The 26,254-nt window shown below is 44.8% G+C and overlaps 2 protein-coding genes across 17 annotated transcripts in view; one reads left to right on the forward strand and one right to left on the reverse strand.

Moving 5' to 3' along the window:
- BAZ2A (bromodomain adjacent to zinc finger domain 2A) overlaps positions 1–9,024 on the forward strand; it is a 34,989-nt gene extending 25,965 nt beyond the window's left edge. For 5 of the 7 annotated variants that reach the window (XM_059886249.1, XM_059886248.1, XM_059886250.1 and 2 more), the window contains 15 exons: positions 543–757; positions 1,046–1,120; positions 1,269–1,494; positions 1,595–1,654; positions 1,852–1,996; positions 2,523–3,175; positions 3,337–3,559; positions 3,662–3,817; positions 3,930–4,081; positions 4,269–4,558; positions 4,654–4,786; positions 4,892–5,038; positions 5,663–5,889; positions 6,004–6,147; positions 6,235–9,017. In XM_059886249.1, coding sequence (XP_059742232.1) covers positions 543–757; positions 1,046–1,120; positions 1,269–1,494; positions 1,595–1,654; positions 1,852–1,996; positions 2,523–3,175; positions 3,337–3,559; positions 3,662–3,817; positions 3,930–4,081; positions 4,269–4,558; positions 4,654–4,786; positions 4,892–5,038; positions 5,663–5,889; positions 6,004–6,147; positions 6,235–6,400 — 3,012 coding nt within the window. In that variant the 3' untranslated portion in view covers positions 6,401–9,017. Of the gene's footprint in view, positions 1–542; positions 758–1,045; positions 1,121–1,268; positions 1,495–1,594; positions 1,655–1,851; positions 1,997–2,522; positions 3,176–3,336; positions 3,560–3,661; positions 3,818–3,929; positions 4,082–4,268; positions 4,559–4,653; positions 4,787–4,891; positions 5,039–5,662; positions 5,890–6,003; positions 6,148–6,234 lie in introns of all 7 variants that reach the window. The other 2 variants (XM_024991573.2, NM_001193230.2) reach the window with 2 other exon arrangements.
- Positions 9,025–9,416: 392 nt separating this feature from the next.
- The window catches only part of RBMS2 (RNA binding motif single stranded interacting protein 2), a 78,207-nt gene continuing 61,369 nt past the window's right edge, over positions 9,417–26,254 (reverse strand). For 8 of the 10 annotated variants that reach the window (XM_015471079.3, XM_059886245.1, XM_059886243.1 and 5 more), the window contains 9 exons: positions 22,203–22,282; positions 21,962–22,071; positions 21,466–21,512; positions 21,216–21,309; positions 16,198–16,275; positions 15,747–15,857; positions 15,068–15,148; positions 14,569–14,654; positions 9,417–14,460 (listed from right to left, as the gene is read on the reverse strand). In XM_015471079.3, the coding sequence (XP_015326565.1) occupies positions 14,574–14,654; positions 15,068–15,148; positions 15,747–15,857; positions 16,198–16,275; positions 21,216–21,309; positions 21,466–21,512; positions 21,962–22,071; positions 22,203–22,282 (682 nt within the window). In that variant the 3' untranslated portion in view covers positions 9,417–14,460; positions 14,569–14,573. The remainder of the gene's footprint in view (positions 14,461–14,568; positions 14,655–15,067; positions 15,149–15,746; positions 15,858–16,197; positions 16,276–21,215; positions 21,310–21,465; positions 21,513–21,961; positions 22,072–22,202; positions 22,283–26,254) is intronic. The other 2 variants (XM_010805144.4, NM_001034365.2) reach the window with 2 other exon arrangements.

Here is a 26,254-nt window from a genome sequence, read left to right on the forward strand (position 1 = left end):
ATGATGATTTTGCCTTCCTCTAGGCTAATTTAAATGTTCTGAGCATGTTTAAAGTAGGGTTGGCTAAGCGGTCATGTTCTGTAGATTAGGTGTATTAAATGCATTTTCACAATATTTTCAGTTTATGATGGATTTTTTGGGACATGATCCCATCATAAATTGAGGAAGATATGCATACTACATGCTATGCCTGGTAATTTACTGCCTTTTTTCTTAGGTTATTTCTCATTGCTTTATGATTTTAGGTCCTGATTCTCCATTATTCTCTCTAGGGACAAGTGGAGGAAGATCTGTAGTTTCTTCCTATTTTTGTTTTCCTCTATTTTTTATTTTTCTTTCTGACCTCCCTCTGCTTTATTTTATTCATTTTCCTTTAATATACTTCTTTTCTTTTGTACCTGTCCTTTTTCTTCTCTCATCTTACCCTAGCAACTTTCCTTTTTCTATCTTAACTCTATAGTTCTCTCCTACTTTCCTACTCCAGATTGACTTGAGTTGCTCCTCTTTCTCTCTTAACTCCTATTATGTTCTCCTCCAAACAGTCCTTAAAGATCTTGGGGGAGAAGGTGTCCGAGATCCCACTAACAAGAGACAATGTGTCTGAGATCCTGCGCTGCTTCCTCATGGCATATGGAGTGGAGCCAGCCCTCTGTGACAGCCTGCGCACCCAGCCTTTTCAAGCCCAGCCACCCCAACAGAAGGCTGCTGTTCTGGCCTTCCTTGTGCATGAGCTCAATGGCTCCACCCTCATCATCAAGTGAGGGGCTGGGGTGGGGATGGTTATTATGTGCCTTGGTCAGACTGGGATAAGGGAGGGTTTAGCCATCTAGAAATCCTGGGTGATGTGTGTGTACTGCCATGCTCTGGGCATGCTGGGATGACCTGGGACTGAATCTGATTTTCCTTCCCTGGCGAGTCCGAGCCTTACTCTGCCATTCATCCAGTCTAGGTTCTAGGATGAAACTCCTTTTACCCTTGAACCTCCCTTCTTTTGTGTGTGTGTTGCCACTTCTCCCTCAAAATACTATTCCCTGTTTCCCTGCAGTGAGATTGACAAGACTCTAGAGAGTATGTCCAGCTACAGGAAAAACAAGTGGATTGTTGAAGGCAGGCTGCGGAGGTAAGGACAGGACAGAGGAGAGAAGGGGACAGGGTGAAGCATGCCCAGGACTTGTGTTTGGAACTTGGTGTCCTTAGCCCCTCTCCTGGGGTTGAGACCAGTCCAGGGCCCAGGATGGCTTAGATTAAAGGTGATCCTTTTGTGGCAGTATCATGTTCCTCACCACAGTTTCCCTTAAACTGTGTGTGTCAAGATTGAAAACTGCTTTGGCCAAGCGAACGGGGCGACCTGAGGTAGAGCTACAGGGGCCAGAGGAAGGCCTGGGGCGGAGGCGCAGTTCTCGGATCATGGAGGAGACCAGTGGCATGGAAGAGGAGGAAGAGGAAGAGACTGCAGCTGCTGTCCATGGCCGTAGGGGTCGAAGGGATGGAGAGGTACTAGCCCAGACCAAGGAAAGTGGGAGGTGGAAAACATTCTTTCTTTCTCTTGAATCTGATGATTTCCCTTTTTCTCGGTGTCTCGTTTCTTCTCCAGGTTGATATCACAGCATCTAGCATCCCAGAGCTAGAGCGCCAGATAGAAAAACTGAGCAAGGTACTGTGCTTCTAGCCTCCCAGGAGCTGGAGATAGGGGCTGGGTGGGAATTGGTTACCTTATGAGTTAGGCCTAGATGGTATCAATTTTATAGGGAAGCTGAGAGCCATGCCCTTCTCCCATATACTGGACGAAGTCACCAGTGTCACCCTGGAAGTGTGTTTTTCATTCATCTTCCTTTTCCACTGCCTACCCAGCGTCAGCTCTTCTTTCGAAAAAAGCTGCTTCACTCATCCCAGATGCTTCGAGCAGTCTCCTTGGGTCAGGACCGCTACAGACGCCGCTACTGGGTGTTGCCCTACTTGACTGGTATCTTTGTGGAAGGAACAGAGGGAAGCTTAGGTAGGTGTGTCGTAGGACCCTGGGTTGAGACCCAGCTCACAAAAGTTAAGCAATTCCTTTTCTCTACCTAGCATCTTGGGCTTTTTTGATTGTATGACAGTCAGTTTAGCATACTGTGGTTAAGAGCACAGTATGCTCTGGAGTAAGACTGCCTACCTTCTGCTCTGCCATTTACCAGCGATATGCTTCAGTTTTCATTTGTGAGATGGAATTAATAATAGAATGTATATGTCATAGGGCTATTGAGGGGATTAAAGTAACTTAATAGAATAATAACTTAGAATAACGTGTAACATAGCTGGTTCTCAATAAATGTTAGCTTATGTTTATGCTGATAATTACTTGGGAACATAGTTTTTCTTTTGCAGATACTATGCTGGTTGCCATATAAGAATTTTCCAGTGCAATCTCAAAAAGTGGGGGATTAAGTCCAAGAGAAAAAGAAAGTATATGTCCTGTGTTTGTACACCCTCTTTCTTTCCCATTATGTATCAGTGTGTCTTATGCTCTTCCCTTTGCTTTACAGTTCCTGAGGATGTGATAAAACAGGAAACTGACTCCTTAAAAGTGGCAACCCATTCAACAACCAGCCCAACCTCCTTCTCTCTGAAGAGGGAGTTAGCTGGCTCCAGCACCTCTGCCAGTTCTCCTGCCCGGGCCCGAGGCCGACCTCGGAAAACTAAGCCTGGCTCTATGCAGCCTAGGCACTTGAAATCTCATTCCAAGGGTCAAGGTTCAGAAGAGCCTCAGACCCAGCTTCAGCCTGAGACTCAGTCCCATCCTCAGCTTCAGGCTCATGCCCAGCCCCAGCTTCAGTCCCATCCTCACACTCATAATGGGTTCCTGGAGCCAGAAGGCTCCCCATTGTCTCTGGGTCAGAGCCAGCATGACCTCAGCCAGTCAGCCTTCCTGTCTTGGCTGAGCCAGACTCAGAACCATGGCTCCCTGCTGAGCAGCTCAGTCCTCACGCCTGATAGCAGTCCCGGAAAACTGGACCCAGCCCCATCACATGCCCCAGAGGAGCCAGAACCTGACGAGACAGAAGCCAGCCCTGATTCTCAAGCTCCCTGGTTTAATTTCTCAGCCCAGATGCCCTGCAATGCTGCCCCTACACCACCCCCTGCAGTTTCTGAGGACCAGCCCACTCTTTCCCCTCAGCTACCTGCTTCTTCCAAGCCAGTAAGTAGCCAGAATTAGTGGTATGCACTTATATTCATCTGGCCACAGGCTAGATTGCCTGGCTGTGGGCTGTTGCCATGGTTGTGGGGAAGGGATGAGGCCACTGGGATCCTGTCAACATGAAAACACCCTCATCACCTTATGTTTCATCTCATTCATAGGTGAGTAGAGCCAGTGCTGCCAACGCCTATTCTCCAGGGCCATTCTCTTCTACTCCTTTGCTGGGCATGGCTCATAAAAGGCAAGCAGGAGATCCTGGAGAAACACCACAGAGCCCCACAGGGCAAGGACAGCCAAAACGAAGAGGGAGACCTCCCAGTAAGTTCTTCAAACAGATGGAGCAGCGCTATCTAACCCAGCTGACAGCCCAGCCTGTCCCACCTGGTGAGTGACCCTGGGGTGGGATGGAACGAGAGTACAGGTAGGAGTGGCATCAGATGCGGACCACGTAGTTCCCGTTGCCCACATTACACAAACTGTTCACAGAGATGCGCTCTGGCTGGTGGTGGATCCGAGATCCTGAGACATTGGATGCCACGCTCAAGGCCTTGCACCCCCGAGGCATCCGAGAGAAAGCACTTCACAAACACCTAAACAAGCACAGGGACTTCTTACAGGAAGTCTGCCTACGGCCCTCAACAGGTAAAATAAATACTTAACCAGCCTCAGCTGAAGAGCCCAGGTCAATTTTGAGCTGCTGCTGTGGATGGTGAACAGTCTGATGGGCTTTTCCCTCTGCCTTCTGTCTTCTCAGACCCCATCTTTGAGCCCAGTCAGCTACCTGCCTTTGAAGAAGGGATCGTGAGCTGGACCCCCAAAGAGAAGACATATGAGACAGACCTGGCTGTCCTTCAGTGGGTGGAGGAGCTGGAACAGCGGGTGATCCTGTCTGATCTGCAGATTCGGGTACCCTGGGCTGGCACTGGGTAGGGGGTTGTTGAGGAGAGGGTGTTAATCTCTAATACCCTGTTAGGAAAAACCTAGGGTTCCCATTTTGCAAAGTGACCTCCCATGACCCTAAATGGGTCATATCTTTTTCTGTGCTTAATGTCCTTCTTTTATAATGAGTTTTATTTCTCTCTCCCACCTGCAGGGCTGGACATGTCCCAGCCCAGACTCTACTCGTGAAGACTTGGCCTACTGTGAGCACCTAGCTGATTCCCAGGAGGATATCACCTGGCGGGGTCGAGGCAAGGAAGGTCTGGCACCCCAGCGTAAAACTACCAACCCCCTGGACCTGGCAGTGATGCGACTTGCTGCCCTGGAGCAGAATGTGGAGCGGCGGTACCTGCGGGAGCCCCTGTGGCCAGCTCATGAGGTTGTGCTGGAGAAGGCCCTGCTCAGCACGCCCAGTAGTGCCCCACAGTGTACGCCTACAGAGATGTGAGTGCCCACCCTCCAGTTCTTGGTCTTGGGGAGAAGGAATCAATTTAATAAATCCTGCTTCTCATCCCCAAATCACCACTTTCTCCAATCAGATCATACGAGATCACCCCTCGAGTTCGGGCCTGGCGCCAAACGCTAGAGCGATGCCGGAGCGCAGCCCAAGTCTGCTTGTGCCTGGGCCAGCTGGAGAGGTCCATTGCCTGGGAGAAGTCTGTCAACAAAGTGGTGAGAAGCCTGGGGAGCTGAAGAGATGGCAGCTGGGATGAGTGGGGTGAGTGGCAGGCAGGGAGGCTTGAGGGCTCACCCTAACTCCTTACAACCCTGGTCCAGACCTGTCTAGTCTGCCGGAAGGGTGACAACGATGAGTTTCTTCTACTTTGTGATGGGTGTGACCGTGGCTGCCATATTTACTGCCTTCGGCCCAAGATGGAGGCTGTCCCAGAAGGAGACTGGTTCTGTGCTGTCTGTCTGGCCCAGGTACGTCTTCTGCTCTCTGAGTCCACTCCCGAGCAAGTCAGAGGTTTTCTTTCTCATCCCATTTACCACCAGTCTTAAAAATATCATTCTTCCCATGCCTTCCATCTCTCCTGGGAAAAGGTTCCAGATGACGTGCTAGGCGACCTGGGTTCCAGTCCTTTTTTGCACAAGTCACTTAAATTTTACCACCTTACTTGTTTTCCTTGTAAAATGGGAGTGATTATACTTTCCTTTTTCACATAACCCAAAACGGTGAGTAATAAATTCACAGACTGACTTACGCATGAAAGTATTTTGAAACCTCAGTCACACTCAGACAAGTAGTACTATGTTAAGTCACTTTAGTCGTGTCCAACTCTTTGCAATCCTGTGGACTATAGCCTGCCAGGCTCCTCTGTCCATGGGATTCTCCAGGCAAGAATACTGGAGTGGGTTGCCATGCCCTCCTCCAGGGCATCTTCCTGACCCAGAGATCAAACCCACGTCTCCTGCATTGGCAGGTGAGTTCTTTACCACTTGTGCCACTTGGGAGGCCCCCAGACAAGTAGGGATTGTGATAAAGTAGAGAGCAAGCAGAGTATGTATTTCCAGCTGTGGCTGATTTCACCTTTTTCTTATCCTCAGCAGGTAGAAGGAGAATTGACTCAGAAATCTGGTTTCCCAAAACGAGGCCAGAAGCGGAAAAGCGGTTATGTGCTGACCTTCCCAGAGGGTGACAACCGCCGGCGCCGGCTGCTACCAAGGGGCCGAGAGAGCCCAGCAGTGCCCCGGTACTCAGAGGAAGGGCTGTCCCCCTCGAAGCGGCGGCGCGTCTCCATGCGGAACCATCACAGTGATCTCACATTCTGCGAGTGAGTTGAGTGAATTCTGGGGACAACCAGCTCTACGTTTTCCAGAGGAGAGGGCTAGGAGGGGTCCGTGGTTTGCTTCCTGAGAGTGTATCATCACTGTCTGTTTCATAATAGGATTATCTTGATGGAGATGGAGTCCCATGATGCAGCTTGGCCTTTCCTGGAGCCTGTGAACCCACGATTGGTGAGTGGGTACCGGCGGATCATCAAAAACCCTATGGATTTTTCCACCATGCGGGAGCGACTGCTCCGGGGAGGGTAAGTAGACGTCATTGACTCTCCTGGCTCTTCTGTTACTGCCATTGCTGGTACCCCGCTGACAGCTCTGTCTCCACCCCTGCCCAGGTACACCAGCTCAGAGGAGTTTGCGGCTGATGCACTGCTGGTCTTTGACAATTGCCAGACTTTCAATGAAGATGATTCTGAAGTGGGCAAGGCTGGACACATCATGCGCCGCTTCTTTGAGAGCCGCTGGGAGGAGTTTTATCAGGGAAAACAGGCCAATCTGTGAGGCATGGGAGGTGGGGAGTCACCCTGTGGCATTGCCCCCTGCCCTCCACACAAACCCTGCCATTCTCACCTGCTGATGCTGCCCTGGGTCCAGACTCAAGTCAGAGGGAGAACCCTGATTTTTGACTCAGCCCTTGGCAGCGCCCTACATCTTCTTATCCTTACACCCTTTCTCCCTTTCCTCCTCTTGTTCCTCAGATAAGAGGGGCAGAGATGAGGTCCTTCTGGACCGAAAGCCAAAAAAGAAAAAATAATTTTTCCTTTCTGTTTTATTTCCTAATTAAATAAGAGGAGGAGGAAAGAAGCCCCTACTTCCTCCTCCCAGCTTCCTCACCTTCCTTGTACGTGCCCCAGCATTCTGGGGCTATTTAACAATAGCAATAGTTCTAGTGAATGTGTGAAACCGAGAAACACTCTGTACTGTGTGTGGACCCGCAGTGACGGCCAGTAAAGTGGACTTAACTCCCAAGTGTGTCGAGCCGGACACCGGGCCCTGAACATGCTGCTTCCATGTTCAGTCCCTCCCCTGCTTCTCACTTTCTCTCTCCCCTCTCCCCTTCAGATTTGTCTCTCATCCAATAATGTAAAACTATGTGTACGGGTTCCTCCCTTCTCTTCCCCCAAATTTTTCCCTTCAAAGGAAAAAGAAGTTCAGAGGTCCCTGTCTTTCTCTCTGTCCTCATCTTCCTGCCAGTAGCTAGCCCCTCTATAATGTTGGATACTCCTCAAATGCTGAGTTTCTAGCCTTTTTTGAAACTCAGTAAACTGGGGAGAGGGCAGGGAGGCACCCTGGACCCTGGGCCTTCCAGCCTCCTTCCCCACCTCTTACCCAAACCTCCCTCTTGGGAACTCCTCAGGGACAACTACTGCTGAGTTCGGGCACACCCCAAGATGGAGGCCAGGTAGCAATCGACTGGCCTGAGACAGAGAGAGAGGTGTGTATGGGTGTGTGAGTGAGTGAGAGAGGATGTGATTGTGCCCCTGTTTTTGGTGGCATCCATTCAGTTTTTTCCCCAAGTATCTGTTCCCCATTGTTTCAAACCATTGAGACACCTTTCTCATTGTTTTAAACTATCACTTTGTCTTTGGGAAACCACAGGAACAGTTTTTCTGGGTCAAAGCTGTGTCTCTTCCCTCTCTCCCAGTCATTTCTGTTCCAGCCTCTTCAAACTGTGCAATCTTTTAGCAGGAACAACTTCTCCTTTCAGTAGCTCTGAGTCCTAAGCTTTTGCAGGGAGAGGGGTAGAACTGGATCTTTTCCTAATCCCATGAGCTTCTGTGGGTTTAGTTGTGCTCTTTCCCTTATCTCCTTTACATCCTGGGACCCCTTCCCCAGTAGCAGAGACCCCAGAGCACAAATGAGTAGGGAGGAGAGGCTCTGGGTCCACCACTGCCCTACATGTGACTATGCCCAAGTTAAGCCCCAACAGAGGAAAGCTGCTAACTCCCAGCTATAGCCATGGGCCCCTGGCCCCCTGCTTTCCTGCTCAGCAGAGCCCCTCCCATCAGAGATTACGGGTACTTGCACTGGGGAGGTGGCTGCTGGCTGGCCCAAGCAGAGAGCTGAGGCACCCAAGAAATGTTCCATTGGTGGGAGAGGGGGTGCCGGGTGAGGGGGAGCATTCCTGTACTTCTAGCAGCACTGAATTGCCACTGAAGGGGGTGGGGGCAGTGTAGGTCCTGGGGCAACCCCTTTCTTTCTTTATGCCCCTTCTACCCCTAGCCTATTTCTAAAGTCGCCTTTTCTGTCATATAAACCTCAGAACTTTTAATTTTATTTGAGATTTTTTTTTTTTTTTTTTGCTTTTAAATAAGAGGTGGATTGAAGAATATTTGAATTGACTTTATATTATGCATAAATATTTATATTTTATCTAAATAACTGCTCTGTAACAAACTTTGTGTTAGTCAAGCATTTGGAACTGTTATAGTTGGGGGCTCTTCTTTTTCCCCACGGCAGTTTTCCCCAGTATAAAATGTTCTAGATTAATTTTACTGTTGGAGGTTAGATGGACGGGGGAGTGAAGTTTCAATTGTTCCTGCTGTGTTCCTCTCCCAGCTCCATCTCTTTCCCTAGGGACCAGGCACTCTGAAGGTGGGGTGGAGTCCTAGCCTCAGTTTGGAATGGGGGTTGATGGGGGGGTGGGACAGGGCATGATCAAAGGGGCCATTTCTCACTTTTCTTTCTCATCTTCACTGCCCCTTGAGCTAGGTGGATTTTCTCTTCTTGACGAGAGTATTTGATAGGGAAGGCAAGTTTTAAAAGTAAATAAAACCCACCCCTACCCCTCTGTTTCCCTTCTCCCATCAGTCTGGTAACAGGAAGAAACCACACCATCAACACCAACAAATTTCCACGTTCCTTTTACAACAAAAGGGACTTGACTTTTTATATAACCAAATGTGGTGTTTTAGTGACTTTTTGATAATGTACAGTTTTTTGTGAATTTAAATTTATTTCTTTCTATATTTTTAGGACCAATCTCATTTTTAATAAGGTAAAAAAAGGAAAAAAAGTCTAGAGATAAAAAAAACTCCTGTTTTTGCCATGTGATGTTCCACAAGTGCAGCTGTAGAAAAGTGCTTGTCAGTTGAATAAAAACCACATTTGATAGAGACTCAAAAGACTCCGTGTATTTATCTTCCTTCAACAAAGGTTCTTGTAATTGCCTAAAGGGGAAAACTGGGTCGTGTCAGGGTGAGTATATGACTGGTTTGATGGAGAAGACAGCAAGCAGGAGAGCAGTGTGCCCCTAAGTGTCAACATTTCTCTCTGAACCTCCAGGCTTGGCCCTTCCTTTTCCAGGGGGCATCCAAGGCAGAATTTCTGTTTATGTGAATGAAACGGGTGCTTCTGGCTGAGGTGCTGTAACAAAGGATTCAAGTGTGCCGAGTTCCTACCTTGTGAGGCATGGCCTTGGCTTTCTAAGGCTGCCACCTGTGTTCCTGATACAGGAAAAGTATGTGCTCATCACCACCTTCCCCAGCTTCCCACCCATGGATAAGACACCACGAGGTAGATTTTGTGTTTTATTCCACAAGTTGAAATAAGAGAAAGTTCTACCAAATTATAGGGAAGAAACATGAGAATACCAAGGGTCAGAAAATTAGAGTGGGCAGCACTGGCACAAACATGGCAAAAGTATAAAATGAGAAACCTCTGGATAAAGAAAAACTGTACAAAATGTGTTTTGAGAATAATTAAACTTATTTCCTGTCCAAGGTGGTAAGTGCATGTAGGAGTGCACTCACCACCCCCGAAATTGTATGTGTTGGGGGATGCAAACACCAGTAAATGCTGTGAGAACTTTTTACAAGCTGGGAAAGCTTATCACACTGAAGGCTGGAAGTTTTGTTTTGGTGACCCTCTAACTTGGAATAGGAGGAGAAGGAATATCTCTGTTTTCAACCCTCCAAAAACCTCAGATGGCCACTTTGGTGCATGCTTACCTTCTCAGCTAGTGGCAGCCACTGGCAAACTTAAACAAGTCATAAGTTCTGCTTCAGTGCTGGTGTTCTGGGGGTGGCTCCCAAGCATTACTTAATATCCTAAGCAGTCATCATTTGGCCTACCACAGCAATATCTAACTGAAGAGTTCACACTATTCTAGGGTGAATAAAGGAGGTAAAAATCTCAAAGACATTCCAGAAATAGAAATAACGAATTCTTGCATTTGATTGTGAGCCCTTTCTAGCCCCCAGTTTCCTAACCCTTGTGAAGGGAAGGACAGACAGTAAAGGGGAAACACGTGTAAACCAGGTGCTTGTGCCCGTGCTGAACTGTGGAACTGTGAGGTAGATCTGTAACAAGGACAAGGAAGTTGTGGGCCATACCCGGGAGAATGGAGGTTCATTTGAAATGGAAGTGGACAGGCCAGGGAGAAGCAGCAGTGGTAGCTGGGCTGAGAGAGCACCTACCTCTCTCATTACTAGTCTCGTGGGGAGCACCTCTAGGGAGGTGCCGCAGAATTCAGCAAAGAGGAGAAGGGGGATAGAGCTCACAGGCCTGGCTCAGCTGTTGAAAGAAGACCCTCCTACAAAAGGAAAGGGTAAAAGCGAGGGTGAAGGCGAGATCTGCTAATGCCTGGAAGGAGTTAAAAGCAGGTAGCACAGAAATGGCATAGTTGGTTTAGGAGGGAATCAGGCAGGGGTTAATGTGGCAAGGCACAAGGTTAGACCTAGCCCTTACAGACTGGCTGTCATAATACCACCCTCTTTGAAGTTGGTCTAGCAGAGCCTGGGGACAAGTTTAGACCTGATCACTGACCCAAGTTTATTGCCCTAGGCCAAGAAGGTCGAGGTAAACTGCTAATAAGTGCAATGCTGCTGCTCTCCCAGAAGGTGGGGCACGTGCACGAAAGAACTTTTAGATGTTTACACTCCATTCCAGCAAGCCCTCACACTGCACCTTTGTGGAGCAAAATAACAACCCACAAGTAGGCACCCCAAACGGCAGACACTGAAGCAGCAGGGGATAAGCAATGCAGGCACCAAGGGGCTAAATGAGCTCACTGATCAGTAAGTCAGGAAAAGAAGAATGGAACTGGGCTGAGGTGGCCTGATCCAGGGCGGGTCAGTAAAGCAACAAAGTCTAGTCCTCACACTCAGTGCAAGTAATGTCCCCCTACTACACCATCTATTCCTGACACGGGGTATTTATTTACTCTTTAGAGCCACTAGGCTTCCTAGTCCTGGGCAGCTCTTCCAATCCTTTGGTTAAAAATACTCTAAAAATAACCTCTCTCCCCAATGTCATTTCTACATCTTCCCTAACCTCGACCCAAACCCTCCTCCAAAAAGCCTCGGGTCTGAGTATCCAGAGTGAGACAGGAGCAGTAATAATATTGGCATGAGGTGGGACAGGCAGGCACTAAGCCTAATAAAGGATTATATCATCTGAGAAAGTGATTCTAGTATGTTCTATTTGACTGAAAAGAGAAAAATACCAAGTAGTAAAATATTTTAAGAATGTTAACGAGCACTGTAATGATCAAGGGTGAGATGTGAAGTACAGGGAGAGTACGACCTGGGTTCCATGAAGACAGGATTCGGAAAACACTAGCATAGTTTAAAGAGCCCAGCGCAGGGCTATGAGCCTGCAGACGCCCCTGTAATTCCTCAGCAGCTCCACTGCCACCAGTGGGCCATTCTGAGAGAGAAAAACTGGCCCTTATTCCTTCTCCTTTTCCCACTCAATCATGTTATGAACTGTCAGAAATGAACTAACAATTAGGGGGAAAGTATCATGAGTGTAACCCAAAAGGGTCCAAACAAAATTCCACGATGCCATTAACCACTACAAAAATAACCTCAGGCTCTCACTCCATCGCTTCCCATGCCCAAACCAGAAACATTCATTAATAAAATCCATTAAGCAGATTCACATGAGGAAAACGGACAAAAGGTAACTTCATAATTTTAAAACAAAACAATGCAAAATAAGAGCCATTTAAACATTTAAATACAGAGAAAGTAGAACCAAGAATTCTGAGAGGCAGAGAAGGGGCAGCACTAATGTCAACAGCTTCTGTATATGAAAGGCCCTCCTTTCACTAAACCTCCAAGCAAAGCAAGGTTCCCCCAAACTACTATTAATTAACTGAACTAGACTCTTCTCTTTTTCTTCAAGGCCCCTGAAGAGACCTATGGTGTACTTTTCTGACTAAGGACTAGAGACTCGGAAACAAGAGCTACCTGCCCAGGCAAACCCTCCCAGAAGGTTACTGGACTTGGGGCTGTTTTACATCAGATAAAGCCTTCCTGAGGTTGGAAGTTACCCATGAGAAAACTGTAGCAATTTCATCTTTTATATTTTCCATCTTACCTATTATCCCCTACCTGCTGTCTGCTGCCTCTACTTCCTCACCCTCAGGATGCACAAGAGGACTTGGGGGTGGGGAGCATCAGGACTCTCAACTCTGGGATGGGCAAAGGGAAGGGCGAGCTGGGCCCAAGCTCTGTGTACAACTGACATCACAGCTTCTTCCCGCCCTGGAGCATCTCCTTCCTCTCCCTACAGCCAGCCTACTGAACACCTGTTTCCCCATTCTCCATCATCGGGCTTTCCATCTGTCTGGGGGAAACATACCTGACCTGGAAGTGAAGGAGAGCAGCACTCTCCTTTCAGTGTAGAAGGGAGTGACTGGGAAGAGAAGGTGCAGGACCGATGGGCAAAGGCTTCCTCCAATCTGTCTCCAGGTACGTAGCCAGGTTTTGCAGAAGGAGATGGGGTTGAAGAGCAAAACAGAGCCTTGTTGTGAAGGGCTCCTGACCTTGGGAATACTGAGATGGGATTTATTGCTCTTTTCTCTCCTAGCTCCCTGCTGTCCTTCCACAAGGAAAATTATTTTTGACATCCTGGTTCCCTGGGAAAGGGGCCCAAATGCTCTGGACAGTTACAAAGAACTTTGTCCTTTCCCACCCCAGCATAGCACACACACACACAGAGACCAGCCCCCACCTCGATCCCTCTCAATGTGTGTGTGCACGTGGCCTGAACCCTTCAAGGGCAGCCCTTGCTGTATACATAGAGGTGCCAAAGGTCAAAGCCTGGGAAAAATTCAAGAACCTCAGTTCTCTCTCAACTAGTTGCCTGGGGCTCAAAAGGCACTGTGTGTCCAGGGCTGGGAATTTACCAAGTCCTCTGGTACACAGGCAGGCTTGACACTGTCTTCATCAAGGTTTCCTAACCGTGGCACTACTGACATTTTGAGTCAGAGTTCTTTGGTCTGGGGAGCCAGGTCTCTCCTGTGCACTACAGGGTATTCAGCAGCATCGCTCGTCTTCAGCCACTAGATGGCAGCAGCACACAGCCTCACGCCCAGACATGACCACGAAAAAATGTCTCCAGAGACTGCCTAATGGCCTCTCTGAGAATCACTGGTCTAAAGGTGAAGCCGCTGATGGTCCACGGTGGGGAAGGAACCTAAGTGGATTCAGCAAGGTCACAAATGCAAAGGCTCTGAGCATGGCAATGACATGCAACAGGGAAGAGAGGGGCCCTGAGACCCAGGGCAGAAAAGATCCTCCGGGAAGCAAAAAGCAGGTATTCCTGAAAAGCTGTAGCTGGAGAAGACATTTTCTCAGAAGGTGTGGTTCTGGCCTCGGCAGTGAGAAGAATTAGTTAGAAGTCAGTAGGTCTGTTCCTCTGGAACTTGCCAGGGAAAACCTAGTCTTCATCCCAATTTGGATCAAAGATGGCTACCAAAGGCTGTGGAACTGTCTCCTTAGCCAAGGTCAAGGCTCAAGGCTCCGCTTCCGGAAGGGCAGAGGGAGGAAAAGCCGCTTCCACTGCCTGCTTAGTCTCCTTGTTCCTTGCCCCGCCCCTCCAAATTCCATAGGAAATTTCATTCAAAAAAGAAATAACAAAATTAAAAGCTGTAAAGAGGTTAAAGTAAGCAGGTTCTGCTGTATGGAAAAGAGAAAAAGAACAATCTGGATGAGGAAAAGAAGGCATAAAATGTATGTGAAGAAGCGATGGGATGTGTGATCTAAGAGCTTTATAAAACAAAACATTGAAAGTCTGTGTATTCTTACACACACCTCCCCACAAAAAAAGTCCATTGCTAAACTCAGTAAGAAGGGCCCACAAAGGACTCCATCAATGTTCTAGCACCACATCTTTTTTTTTTAAGAAATAATGTTTATAAAAAAAAAAGCCTTCCCAAAAAAGTCCAACACATCAAAAATGGTTTTTCACAAAGAAGGGAAGAAGTTCCAGGCACCATGTCTCTTTGGAGTAGGATAAGAGTATATTGCAGTTAAAAGCAAAACAGCAAACTTTCTTCACAAAAGAAAAGAAGTTTTGTTGATGTCCTTGACTGCAGCACACACAAACGGTGACAGCCAACACCCGCCCAGGCTCCACCAGGAGTGGAGGAAGAGCAGAAGGCGGGGGTGCAGATTTCTCTTTCCAGGCCCAGGCCTGTGAAAACCGATGACCAAGTGTTAGTCCTCAGCTGGGCCCACAGAAGGGCTGTACTCCTGGTCAGCCCTCTGGAGTCTGGAGCATCAGCATATCCAAGAATTCTTTTATATTCAACAAAGACGGGGAGGGAAACCCTAAAAGAGGCATAAGCCAGAGAGAGTGGGGAGGCGGAGCGACAAGCATGAGAACCAGTCTGATTTCAGGCTGTTCAGCCCACCCCGCCCTCGGTGTGTGTTTCTTACCACTGTTACTTGTTGAATTGGAAAGAGTAGACGCCATGCTCTGAGGGTGCATCCACCGGCACTTGACTTTGCTGGCTGCCACTCTCCTGTACCACAGGCAAGGCAGGCGAGTCAACTTGCACATCCTTCCCTCACCTCCCACTGAAGCAGCCTCACTACACTGAGTGCCCTCCCCGACCTACCCCCTGCCACACACCTGTGCGCGTGCACACACACACATGCACACTCACAGCATCACTTTCCCAACTTTAGAGCAACCTATCCTCATCCCAGAGCACAATGGTCAACGCAAGCCAGCACCCTGGGGTTAACTGCTGTCCGGCTAAACGAGAGGAAGGGCCTCAGTCAAAGGCACTAAGTCTCTCTCCTTCCTGTATTCTTCACACACCCACCAGCTATTTATGAACACAGAATCGGCATCACTGCGAGAGGAAGATTTTGATCAGTGGAAAACCTGCCTCTGTTCCTTTTCAACCCCAAGAGACTATAAAGTTCTTACCTCAACTGAAACACTGGAAGAAGGCACTGGGGTGTACTGGGAGAGGTAAGCTCCCTGCATAGCTGCAGCTGTTGGCACATACTGGAATGAGATGCATTGACAGGCTCAGAGCAGTGATTCTTGGCTACAATTAAAACACCTGGGGAGCTTTAAAAACTGTAAGTGCCTATGTCCCCTCTCCAGAGATTCTAATTTAATTGTGCTTTTTAAAAGCACTTCCGATGACTCTGAAGTACACTGGCTTAGAGAGACTTCTACCTACATGACTGCTTTTCCTCCTCTTTCCCATCTTCTGCTTTTTCTCAACGCACTGCCCTCTCTGTTTTAAGCACTCCTCCACAAACCAGAATGCACCTGAGCTTCGAGAAACCTATCAGGCTTCACCCATTCTTCCTATTACTATTCTGATAAGGCTTTCAAGAGATGTGTGTGAACCCCTACTAGATAACACGTAGACAGGAGCACTGATCCTTTAGTTACATGAAGAGGAATCAGTTAAAACGAATGAGTTTCAGAGTAGAAGGCTGTATTCCTCGCTCACAGTCCATCTCCTTTTCTGAGTGTGTCCTCGATGACAGTGAAGTCATTCCCATCCTTATCCAAGAGTATTTAAACCTAAGAGTCTTACACAGGTGTTCCTTGTGTGGCAGGAGTTTATAAGAGGAATATCTTGCTTTACCGTGCCCGTGCTGCTGAGAGAGAGGTGGCCCAACTGCTGGGTAAGAGGTCCCACCATGGAGGCAGGCTGGAGAGAAATGGGATGGTCCATTCCTGGTGTCAGAACTGAACCCTAGAAGCAGCAGCAAAGGGCAAAGTTAGTTGGCAGCATCCTGTGAGGCTGCAGGAAGCAGAGGTTCATGGCTACCAGAACCACTGCTGACAGACATTTAAAAATCCTGGAAAATGACAGGCAAGCAACCACCTGGCCCTGCAGCAGGAACATGCACTCTGCCTACCAGGCTGGAGGCGTTCTTGTCTAAGAATAGTAAACTCACAGAATGTAAGGTCAGACACCTGGTCACACGAGAGACTGAGCCAGGACTCACACCCACACCTCCTTTCATCAAATCCCACTGTTTTCTTTTACATCAAATTGGCACTTTGGCTTTTGCCCACTTCTGAACACTCACTGAAGGCTGCATGAGGTATGACTGGTGGTGCATCCAAGACGGGCTAGGTGCTTGTAGAGGAGATGTCTGAGTTACTCTCTAATGGAAGCGAAAATAAACAAAACAAAAATGTTAACTTCCTGAAGACTGTTATTTCACCCAATGATCTGATATTTTTCAGCAAAACACAAGTAAGTTTGGAGTGTGGGGCTTCCCTGGTGGCTCAGATGGTAAAGAATCTGCCTGCAATGCAGGAGACCCGGGTTTGATCCCTGGGTGGGAAAAGTCCCCTGGAGAAAGGAATGGCTACCCACTCCAGTGTTCTTGCTGAGAGAATTCTATGGACAGAGGAGCCTGGCAGGCTACAGTCCATGGGGCCGCAGAGTCAGACATGACTGAGCAACTAACAATTTCAATTTCAGTGCCCCCTTAGAAAATAGAAATATTTAAGAATATTTTAAAAATATTAACAACTCTTACACTTCAAGTAACCCAATTTTAAAATGGGCTAAGAATCTGAGTAGATATTTCTCTAAGAAGATACACAAATGGCCAACAAGCACATTCAACAGGCTCAACATCGTTAGTCACCGCTGCGCTGTGCTTAGTCACTCAGCTGTGTCCGACTCTGTGCGACCCCATGGACTGTAGCCCATCATGCTCTTCTGTCCCTGGGATTCTCCAGGCAAGAATACCAGAGTGGATTGCCATTACCTCCTCCAAGGGATCTTCCTGACTCAGGAATCGAACCCGCATCTCTCGTATTGTAGGCAAATTCTTTACCGCTGATCCACCAGGGAAGCCCCTAGTCACTAGGGAGATATAAATCAAAGTCACAACGAGTTACCACTTTATACCCACTTAGATGGCTACAATTTTAAAAGGACTGAATAACAAATGTTATACACTGCAGGTGGGGATGTAAAATGGTACAGTGACCTTGGAAAACAGTTTGGCAGTTCCTCAAAAAGTTAAATGTAGAGTTAATAGGTACTGAGTAATTGTATGTACCCTAGAGAAATGAAAACATATGTCCACACAAAAACTGTGCACAAAAGTTCATAGCAGTATTACCCAATAATACTATGACTATTATTATTCATAATGGCCAAAAGGTAGAAACAACTCACACGACCATCAACTGATAAACAGATAACAAAATGGGGCATGTCCATACAATGGAATATGATTCAGTCATAAAAAAGAATCAAGTTCTGCTACATGCTACACATGAATAAACTTTGAAAATATGCTAAGTGAAAGAAGTCCAGCCACAAAAGACATTTACTATATGCTTCCACTTTTACAGTATGTCCAGAAGAGGCAAATCTGTAGATACAGAAAGTGTATCAGTGGTTGCCAGGGGCTAGGGTGAAGGAAGAATAGGGAACGGCTACCAATGGGCACAGAGTTTCTTTCTGAGGTAATGAAAACATTCTGGAATCAGATAATAGTGATGGTTGCATAATCCTATAAATATACACTACTGACTAGCATACTCTAAAACTTTTATAGTCTGTAATTTATATCTCAATTTTAAAAGAAAAAAAGCAATGAGAAGCTAGAAATGCATCTTGATAAACAAGTAGATCTATTCCACAAATGTAGGGATTGTTCAAAATCAGAAACTCTACAAACATAAGTCAAAATTGAAGGAAAAAGTCAGTGTAATATTAGATGCTGAAAAGACATTTTATAAAATCCAACAGCCATTTACTTTAAAAAAAAAAAAAAAAATTCATGAAGTAGGGAATTCCTTGGAGGTCCAGTGGATGTGACTCAGAGCTTTCACTGCCATGGCCTGGGTTCAATCCCTGGTTGGGGAACTAAGATTCTGAGAGCCGAGAGTTACAACCAAAAAATAAATTTTAAAAAATATCACAAAGTAAAACAGAGACTAAAAAGAAACTACTTACATATATTAAAGGCTATTACCAAAAACTTAGCTGCAAGCATTAACCCACATTAAAAACACTGCAATTATAGTAACCTATTAGGTAGTGGAGTCAAAGAAATACAATTGGGATACCACTGGCATAAAATTGAAATGGAAAAGACAGCTATTATTTTGCATCAGTGATATAACTATACCTAGAAAACCTAAGAGATTTAAATTAAACAATTACTAATAGTAATAAGAGGATTCACTAAGTGAGCTGTATACAAAATAGATGAACATAAATCAATAACCTCTCTTTGGTGTATCAAGAAGCACCTGAAGATGACGACAAAAAGTACAGACCTACATAAACAAAATTAAAATCCTACTGAAGGACATAACAAAGATCTGAGAACATGAAAAGAAATACATCTTAAGTGAAAAGACTGTACGTTTTAAGTAGTCAATTCTCTTAAATATATAGGTATAACGTAATTTCAATTAAAGCCCTCCCTCACAGATTTTTAAAAATTAGATAAAATGATCATAAACTTACACAGAATAACAGATGCCAAAAAAAAAAAAACAAAAAAAAGTATGAAAAAGAGAGTGAAGAAGGTTTTATCTTATTAAATATTAGAACATACTATGAAAGCCACTGTAATCAAATTAACAAATTATTGAAATAGGAACAGATACAATGATCACTGGAAGAGTATAAAGGATACAGAAAAAAATTCCAGTGTTTATTATATGACAAAGGTAGCATCTCAATTCAGTGGGAAAAGGATGTGCTTAGTCGCTCAGTCATGTCTGACTCTCTGCGACCCCATGGACTATAGCCTGCCAGGCTCCTCTGTCCATGGGGATTCTCCAGGCAAGAATACTGGAGTGGGTTGCCATGCCATCCTCCAGGGGATCTTCCCAACCCAGGGATCAAACCCAGGTCTCTGGCATTCCAGGCAGATTTTTTACTGGCAGAGCCACCAGGGAAGCCCAGGAAAAGGATGGATTATTTAATAATTTGGTGCTAGGACAACTGGTGAATACTTTGAAGGGAATACAATAGGACCCCTATCTTACGTCATATACAAACATAAATTCCTGGTAACTATACATTTAAATGTAAAACAATGAAATAAATCCTGGGGACCACATGAACAATGTACAGACTGGGAAGACCTCTTGAATTAAGACAAGAAATTCGAAAGCTGTAAGTAAAAAAAAAAAAAGCAGACATATTTAACTATATACAAACGTTAAACTTTTGTATATAGCAAAAACTAGTGATTCCCAAAGTATGATCTCTGGACCAGCAGTAGGAGCAACACCTGGGAACTTGTTAGAAATACACATTCTTGCCTCTCACCCTAGACTTGCTGAATCAGAAATTCTTAGCGTGGTGCCCAGTACGTTTAATAAGCTCTCTGACCTAGGTTTAATGACATCAACGACTCGATGGACATGAGTTTGAGCAAGCTCGGGGAGTTGGTGATGAACAGGGAAGTCTGGCGTGCTGCAGTCTATGGAGTCTCAAAGAGTGGGACATGACTGAGCAACTGAACTGAATAAAGCTCTCCAACTGATTCTGATGCACAGCCTAAGTTTGAGGACCACAAAGGCAGCGGGAAAAAAATTTGGAAAAAAACTTGTAACAAAGATAACATTCAGAAGATTAGCACTTATAATAGCTTTTTTTTTTTTGGCCAGGTATGCAGGATCTTACTTCCCTGATCAGGGACTGAAACTGTGCCCCCTGCATTGGGAACTCAGAGTCTTAACCACAGGAACACCAGGGAAATTCCAATAATATTGATAGTTTTCTTTTTTAAATCACGTGATAAAAAACCATAGCTGAGCCTGCTTCCTTGCCCAGAAGCAAGCCAGGAAAGTCTGACACGTGTATGTGGGTAACTTAGAAATAAATCCCTCCAGCCTTCAGAATGTCCCAGAGGGTGCACTGTTGAGGTTTTTAACTTAGCTGGGCCAGGTCTTATGTGTGGTATGCTGCAGCATGCAGGAACTTTACTTGTGGCAAGTGGGATCTTGTTCCCTACCCAGGGATAGAACCTTGGCCCCTGCACTGGAAGCACAAAGTCTTAGCCACTGGACCAACAGAGACGTCCCAATAATATTGATGGTTTTTATAAGCTGATGGGAAAAGAACAAATGAATAGGAAAATGGGCCAAGTATATGAAGAGTAATCAGGAAAGAACAAATCAAAATATGACCCAAAAATGCTTAAACTCAGCTTCAGTCAGGGAAGTGCAAATTAAAGCAACACTGTACTTTACACCTACCAAGATAGGAAAAACTTTACAAGAGCAATGCCACCTCTGGCTGGAGGGAAATAGGTCCTCTCATATGTTGCCAGTGGGAACATGAATTTGGCAGCCTTTGTGGAAATAAATCTGTAACATCTATAAAGCCAAAAGTCTGTGTATCATTCAACCTTACAACCTCACCCCTTGGACTCTAGCCCCTAGAAACAAAAGCACTCATCTGTGAGGACACAGGCAAAAGCATGTTTACCAGAGCATCATTTGTACCAGAAAAAAACTGAAATCCAAAGAATGCCCTTCACGGTGGTCTAGTGAAAGAATGCTGGTATTTGTGCAGCATGAACTATAATGTGACTATTAAAAAGAAATAATTAGAACAGAGCTGCATAGAACCACCTGGAGGGCTTGTTAAACCTCAGGCTAGTAGGACTCATCCCCCAGAGTTCCTCTGGATCTAGGGTGGAGTCCAAGAATTTGTTTCTAAAAATACCCAGGTAGGGCTGATACTGCAGGTACAGGGACCACGCTTTGAGAATCACTGGTTTATGTGGGAAAAGTATAAAAAAGACATTTAATATGGCAAATTTTTATAACATAAACAATGACTTCCAAAACCATATATTTATACGTATATGAAAATGACCAAAAAAAGGCGGAAACTGACATGGGTTTGCTTGTGGGAAGGGTGGATACAGAGCACAAAGTACATGCACACAACAGCCTGTATGCATGTGAGGGGATCATGTGTTACACTTTTATGTGAAACTGTTTGCATATAATCTGTGTAAAGGAAACAATGGGAAAAACAGCAAGTTGTTTCCAGCCTAAAACACAATGGCAGGGCAAACCCCGAGCCCTTTTCTGGGCATGAACGTACCTGATATGACGTCATAGGAGATGGAAGATACGGGGACAGTGCAGACTGAGTGAGCATCCTGTTGGGGGCGAGGTTGTAAGGAGCTGGGTAAAACCTGTAGGAAGGGACCACATCAGTAAGGAGTCAGGAAACTGCAAAGCAAGGGCCCCCACTGACAGATACAGCCATGAACATCAAGGCAATCCATGCGAGGGCCTGGACACACGACTATGGCATTTTCAGGCAGGCTGTTTACATACGACACCCTTACCCATTCTGAAGAGCCGTGGAGGGGTCATAGGTCAAAGCCATGCCACCCTAGAAAGAAAGAACACAGTGCGCACACTGTGAGCGCTTAGGTGAGAACAGGAGCAGGCCCAGAATTTCAAGGCTGGGGAAGCGTTTGGTTCAACTGATTAAAAGCCAAGTCTGGACTAGTCCCCACAGTAACTGTTCCAGGGTTTTCCTGCTTGTGAAGGGTGCACAATCCCATTTACACTAAAGAGTGTGTGAAGTAGCCAGCATTGCTCATTTACATACTGGAGCTCTCAAGCCTACCCCAGGAATCAAGCCATGGAAATTTCCATTCCTTCTTTTTTTTTGCCTTGGCATCCCCATTCGGCATGCAGGATCTTAGTTCCCTGGCCAGGGATCGAACCCACCTTCCCTGCAGTGGAAGCCAAGTCCCAACCACTAAACTGCCATGGAAGTCCCATCCATTCCATTTTAATGTCATTAGTATTCTTGTCTCTGAGAGGGCCTCTTACCATGTCTCCATTTCTTGGCCAGGCCCGTCCGTTCTGTACAAATTTTCCTTGGTTCTGTCGTTTCTTTGGACCCCCATCAGCAAATTTGCAAAGCAAGGGATCGGATGGGGCTGCCGAGAGAGAAAACAGACAGGCAGCTGAGTCCCACCTCACTTAGCCCATTCACTCATGCAAAAAGCCTCCAGAATCTTCACAGAAGTCATAACCTGTGGCCTCTCAGCCTGATTCCCAGATGCCTCACCTGGTACTCCAGGGGGTGTCTTAATATATTTTCCATTAAAGTGGGTGATGATGGCTTCACACTTCTCTGTGGACTCCATCCTAAGGAGCACAAGAGGAGTTAGGGTCTAGCTTCTCCAGGATCTATACCCTCCCTACATTTAAAGAGAAAGCTCTTAAGTTCCCAGCCCCACAAATGCTCCAAAAATTGTCAACTACAGAAACAGAGCTTCCTCCACACAAATTCAAGGCATCTTAGAGAAGAAACCCCAGCTTCTGATGAAGGTTTTTCTCAACTGGTTCCTCTAGGGATCCTGAAAGGAATAATGGGGGTCTGCAAGCTATGAATATTCCAAAGAAGATACTGATTGATGGATCTAGTATTCAGTATTGTGCCTGGTTCCTAAATAAGAATACAATAAACAGTGGCTGTTACCATTATTTTTTATTACAAAATTCCTAATGGAAACTTTCCTAGGTTTTTTCGCTCTGTTTGCATAATCTTACTTTCCTGACCAGGGATTGAACCCAAGTCACAACAATGAAAAGACTGAGTCCTAACCACTGCACCACCAGGGAATTTCCCTGTTCCTTCACTCTGATAAAACTGTACAAGCTAAGAATTTGCCAATATTTATTTTTTTGCTCTGGCCATACTTATAAAGGTCTATTAGCTACCAATAACTTCCTTAAGATTTCATGAGTCAGGGGAGGGAGGCTTATTAGGAGTGTGAGGTAAGCACATACAAATTACTATATGTAAAACAGATAAACAGTGTCGTACTGTAGAACACAGGAAACTATGTTCAGTATCCTGTAATAAACCATAATGGAAAGGAATATGAAAAAGATACACATGTGTATATGCACACATATCACAATAAACTGTGGAAAATTCTGAAAGAGATGGGAATACCAGACCAGCTGATCTGCCTCTTGAGAAATTTGTATATAGGTCAGGAAGCAACAGTTAGAACTGGACATGGAATAACAGACTGGTTCCAAATAGGAAAAGGAGTACGTCAAGGCTGTATATTGTCACCCTGCTTATTTAACTTATATGCAGAGTACATCATGAGAAATGCTGGACTGGAAGAAACACAAGCTGGAATCAAGATTGCCGGGAGAAATAGCAATAACCTCAGATATGCAGATGACACCACCCTTATGGCAGAAAGTGAAGAGGAACTCAAAAGCCTCTTGATGAAAAGGGAGAGTGAAAAAGTTGGCTTAAAGCTCAACATTCAGAAAACGAAGATCATGGCATCCGGTCCCATCACTTCATGGGAAGTAGACGGGGAAACAGTGGAAACAGTGTCAGACTTTATTTTTTTGGGCTCCAAGATCACTGCAGATGGTGAGTGCAGCCATGAAATTAAAAGACGCTTACTCCTTGGAAGGAAGGTTATGACCAACCTAGATACCATATTCAAAAGCAGAGACATTACTTTGCCAACAAAGGTTCGTCTAGTCAAGGCTATGATTTTTCCTGTGGTCATGTATGGATGTGAGAGTTGGACTGTGAAGAAGGCTGAGAGCCGAAGAATTGATGCTTCTGAACTGTGGTGTTGGAGAAGACTCTTGAGAGTCCCTTGGACTGCAAGGGGATCCAACCAGTCCATTCTGAAGGAGATCAGCCCTGGGATTTCTTTGGAGGGAATGATGCTAAAGCTGAAACTCCAGTACTTTGGCCACCTCATGCGAAGAGTTGACTCACTGGAAAAGACTCTGATGCTGGGAGGGATTGCGGGCAGGAGGAGAAGGGGACGACAGAGAATGAGATGGCTGGATGGCATCACTGACTCAATGGACGTGAGTCTGAGTGAACTCCAGGAGGTGGTGATGGACGGGGAGGCCTGGCATGTTGCGATTCATGGGATCGCAAAGAGTCGGACACGACTGAGCGACTGATCTGATCTGATCTGATATGAAAAATACATAAACCACTTTGCTGTACACCTGAAACTAACACCACGTTGTAATTCAACTATACTTCAATTATTTTTTAAATGCGGAAAAAAGATTTCCTGAGTCTGTAGGAAGAAAGAGTATTAAGACAGGGTTTATGGTGACAGAACAATGTTAGAAGCTACGCAGCTAAAGTGTCTTGTTGGGAAAAGAGAAAATGAGGAAGGAATTAGTGGTGCCTGTTCACCACTCACAGGCTCTGTGAGTCAGAACATGCACCAAAGTCCTCCGGACTCATTCCTCATTTCTGCTTCAAATCTCCATCTACCTTACCATACAGCGCTCAAATGAGATAATGTGTATAAACATGTTCTATAAATTATATGAAGATCTACATAAGACAGGGTACAGTATTTTCCCCCTTTTCCACAGTTAAAGTAAGTCAGTATATTTTCTATGCCAGTAACCACTAAAGATCTGAACAATCTCCATGTTGGCAGTTACTAGAAAAAGACCTTAAATGGAACCTTCTAGTGAAAAGCATGCTGAGCATTCTAGAGCAAACAGTGTTTAGTTGGGTTACTCCTATTCTTGAGTCTTTCAAAAGGGTGACAGGCATGTAGGGTTTTAAAAGAATCACTTTCAGGAATTCAACTTCCTCATAAACTCTTTCCTGAATGATCAAGGCTGAGGTCCCCTTTCACAACTACTCCACTCAGCTTACTTTAGACTCATCCCAAAGCTCAACAGGAAGCACAGAGGACTGAGTTACAAAAATTGTTTTTTTAAGTTACATGTTTCCAATTCTTCCTTCCCACAAAGCTAAAGGACTCAACAAGTTGTCAATTGACAATTAAAAATGTCAGTTTTGATGACAGATCACCCTGGTTCTTGGCATATAATTCAGAAAGAACTCAAAGAATTCCTATTTTAGCAAAACTCTTTCCATTCCCATTTACTTATTTATGTGAACAAGGAAATAAAACACAAATAGAACTGACACTAAATTTTGTCTTGTTACAGTAATAAACAATGTTCACTGATGGCTACATGATTTAATTATAAAAATCTAAAAGAAGCACTTCCAATAAAATTTATTTCATATAAAACAATTTTGTATCAACATTTTAAAATATTTATGTTGTTTGGGGCAACTGTGAACTATTTATAAAGATAATTTCCATATGGATTAATGCATAATGATTCAGAGCCACAATAAAAAAATTAATTTATGTTCTTGTTGCAGAGAAGTATAGCAGAATGATCCAAACAAAGACTTTCAACTATAAAAATATTTTAAAAACTAAAATACAATTCTGTAGGGAAATAAGATGGCAATACAAAATCAAGAGAAAAAGGAATACTATAAGAATCATTTAAGAGTTGTAACTTAAAGAAATGCCCCATGTATTTTTGAAATGATTTTGTGTATTAAATTGCTACATTTAGATTTCATTTGGATATATTTTAGAATAGTATGACAGTTTTATTTAGACTAACATAGTCTAAATTATTATTATTAACATTATGTAAATATTGTTAACATAATATTTATAATTTGCAGGAAAATATACTTTGCAAAAATCTAAATGTATGAAGAAAATCTGAAGTTATTAATGTAGAAACATACAAGAGATTTCATGGCTTTTCAAGACTTCAAAGCCATAGTTCCTAAACTGGGCTTTGAGGCACCCTGGGTCATTGTGATGAGCTCACAGAGGCAAAGCAAGGGATACTTTAACTTTCTGAATAAAATACAGCAACACTAATTGGCTATTTATCGTAAAGACTACTAACTCTAAATAGTTCAATATTTCTACAATCTGGTTTTTCAGTAGTTGCTATGACAAAAGCAAGTACCATAAGAAAACCAACATGTAACAGAAAATGAGGGTGTCCTTGTTCAGTAGGATTCCAAGGTTTGAGAACTGTGCAGTGTCCAACAGGCCACATCCATTGAAAGGATAGTTATTTAAGAATGAGATAAAAATATTTTTTCAATGTATTTTTCAAATAACTACAAAGTTGTTAAAATATTAAACATTTTTTGAATGTTTAGAATAGTTACTTGATACATTAAACTGTTAAGTATTTCTTTTGGTCTAGGGCAAAAAAAAATTATCTGGACGAAATGGAGCTTCTGCTTTAAGAGAGTATGGGAGCAAA

The sequence above is a fragment of the Bos taurus genome, chromosome 5 (assembly GCF_002263795.3).
Source record: "Bos taurus isolate L1 Dominette 01449 registration number 42190680 breed Hereford chromosome 5, ARS-UCD2.0, whole genome shotgun sequence".
In the NCBI taxonomy this organism is placed as follows: Eukaryota; Metazoa; Chordata; class Mammalia; order Artiodactyla; family Bovidae; genus Bos; species Bos taurus.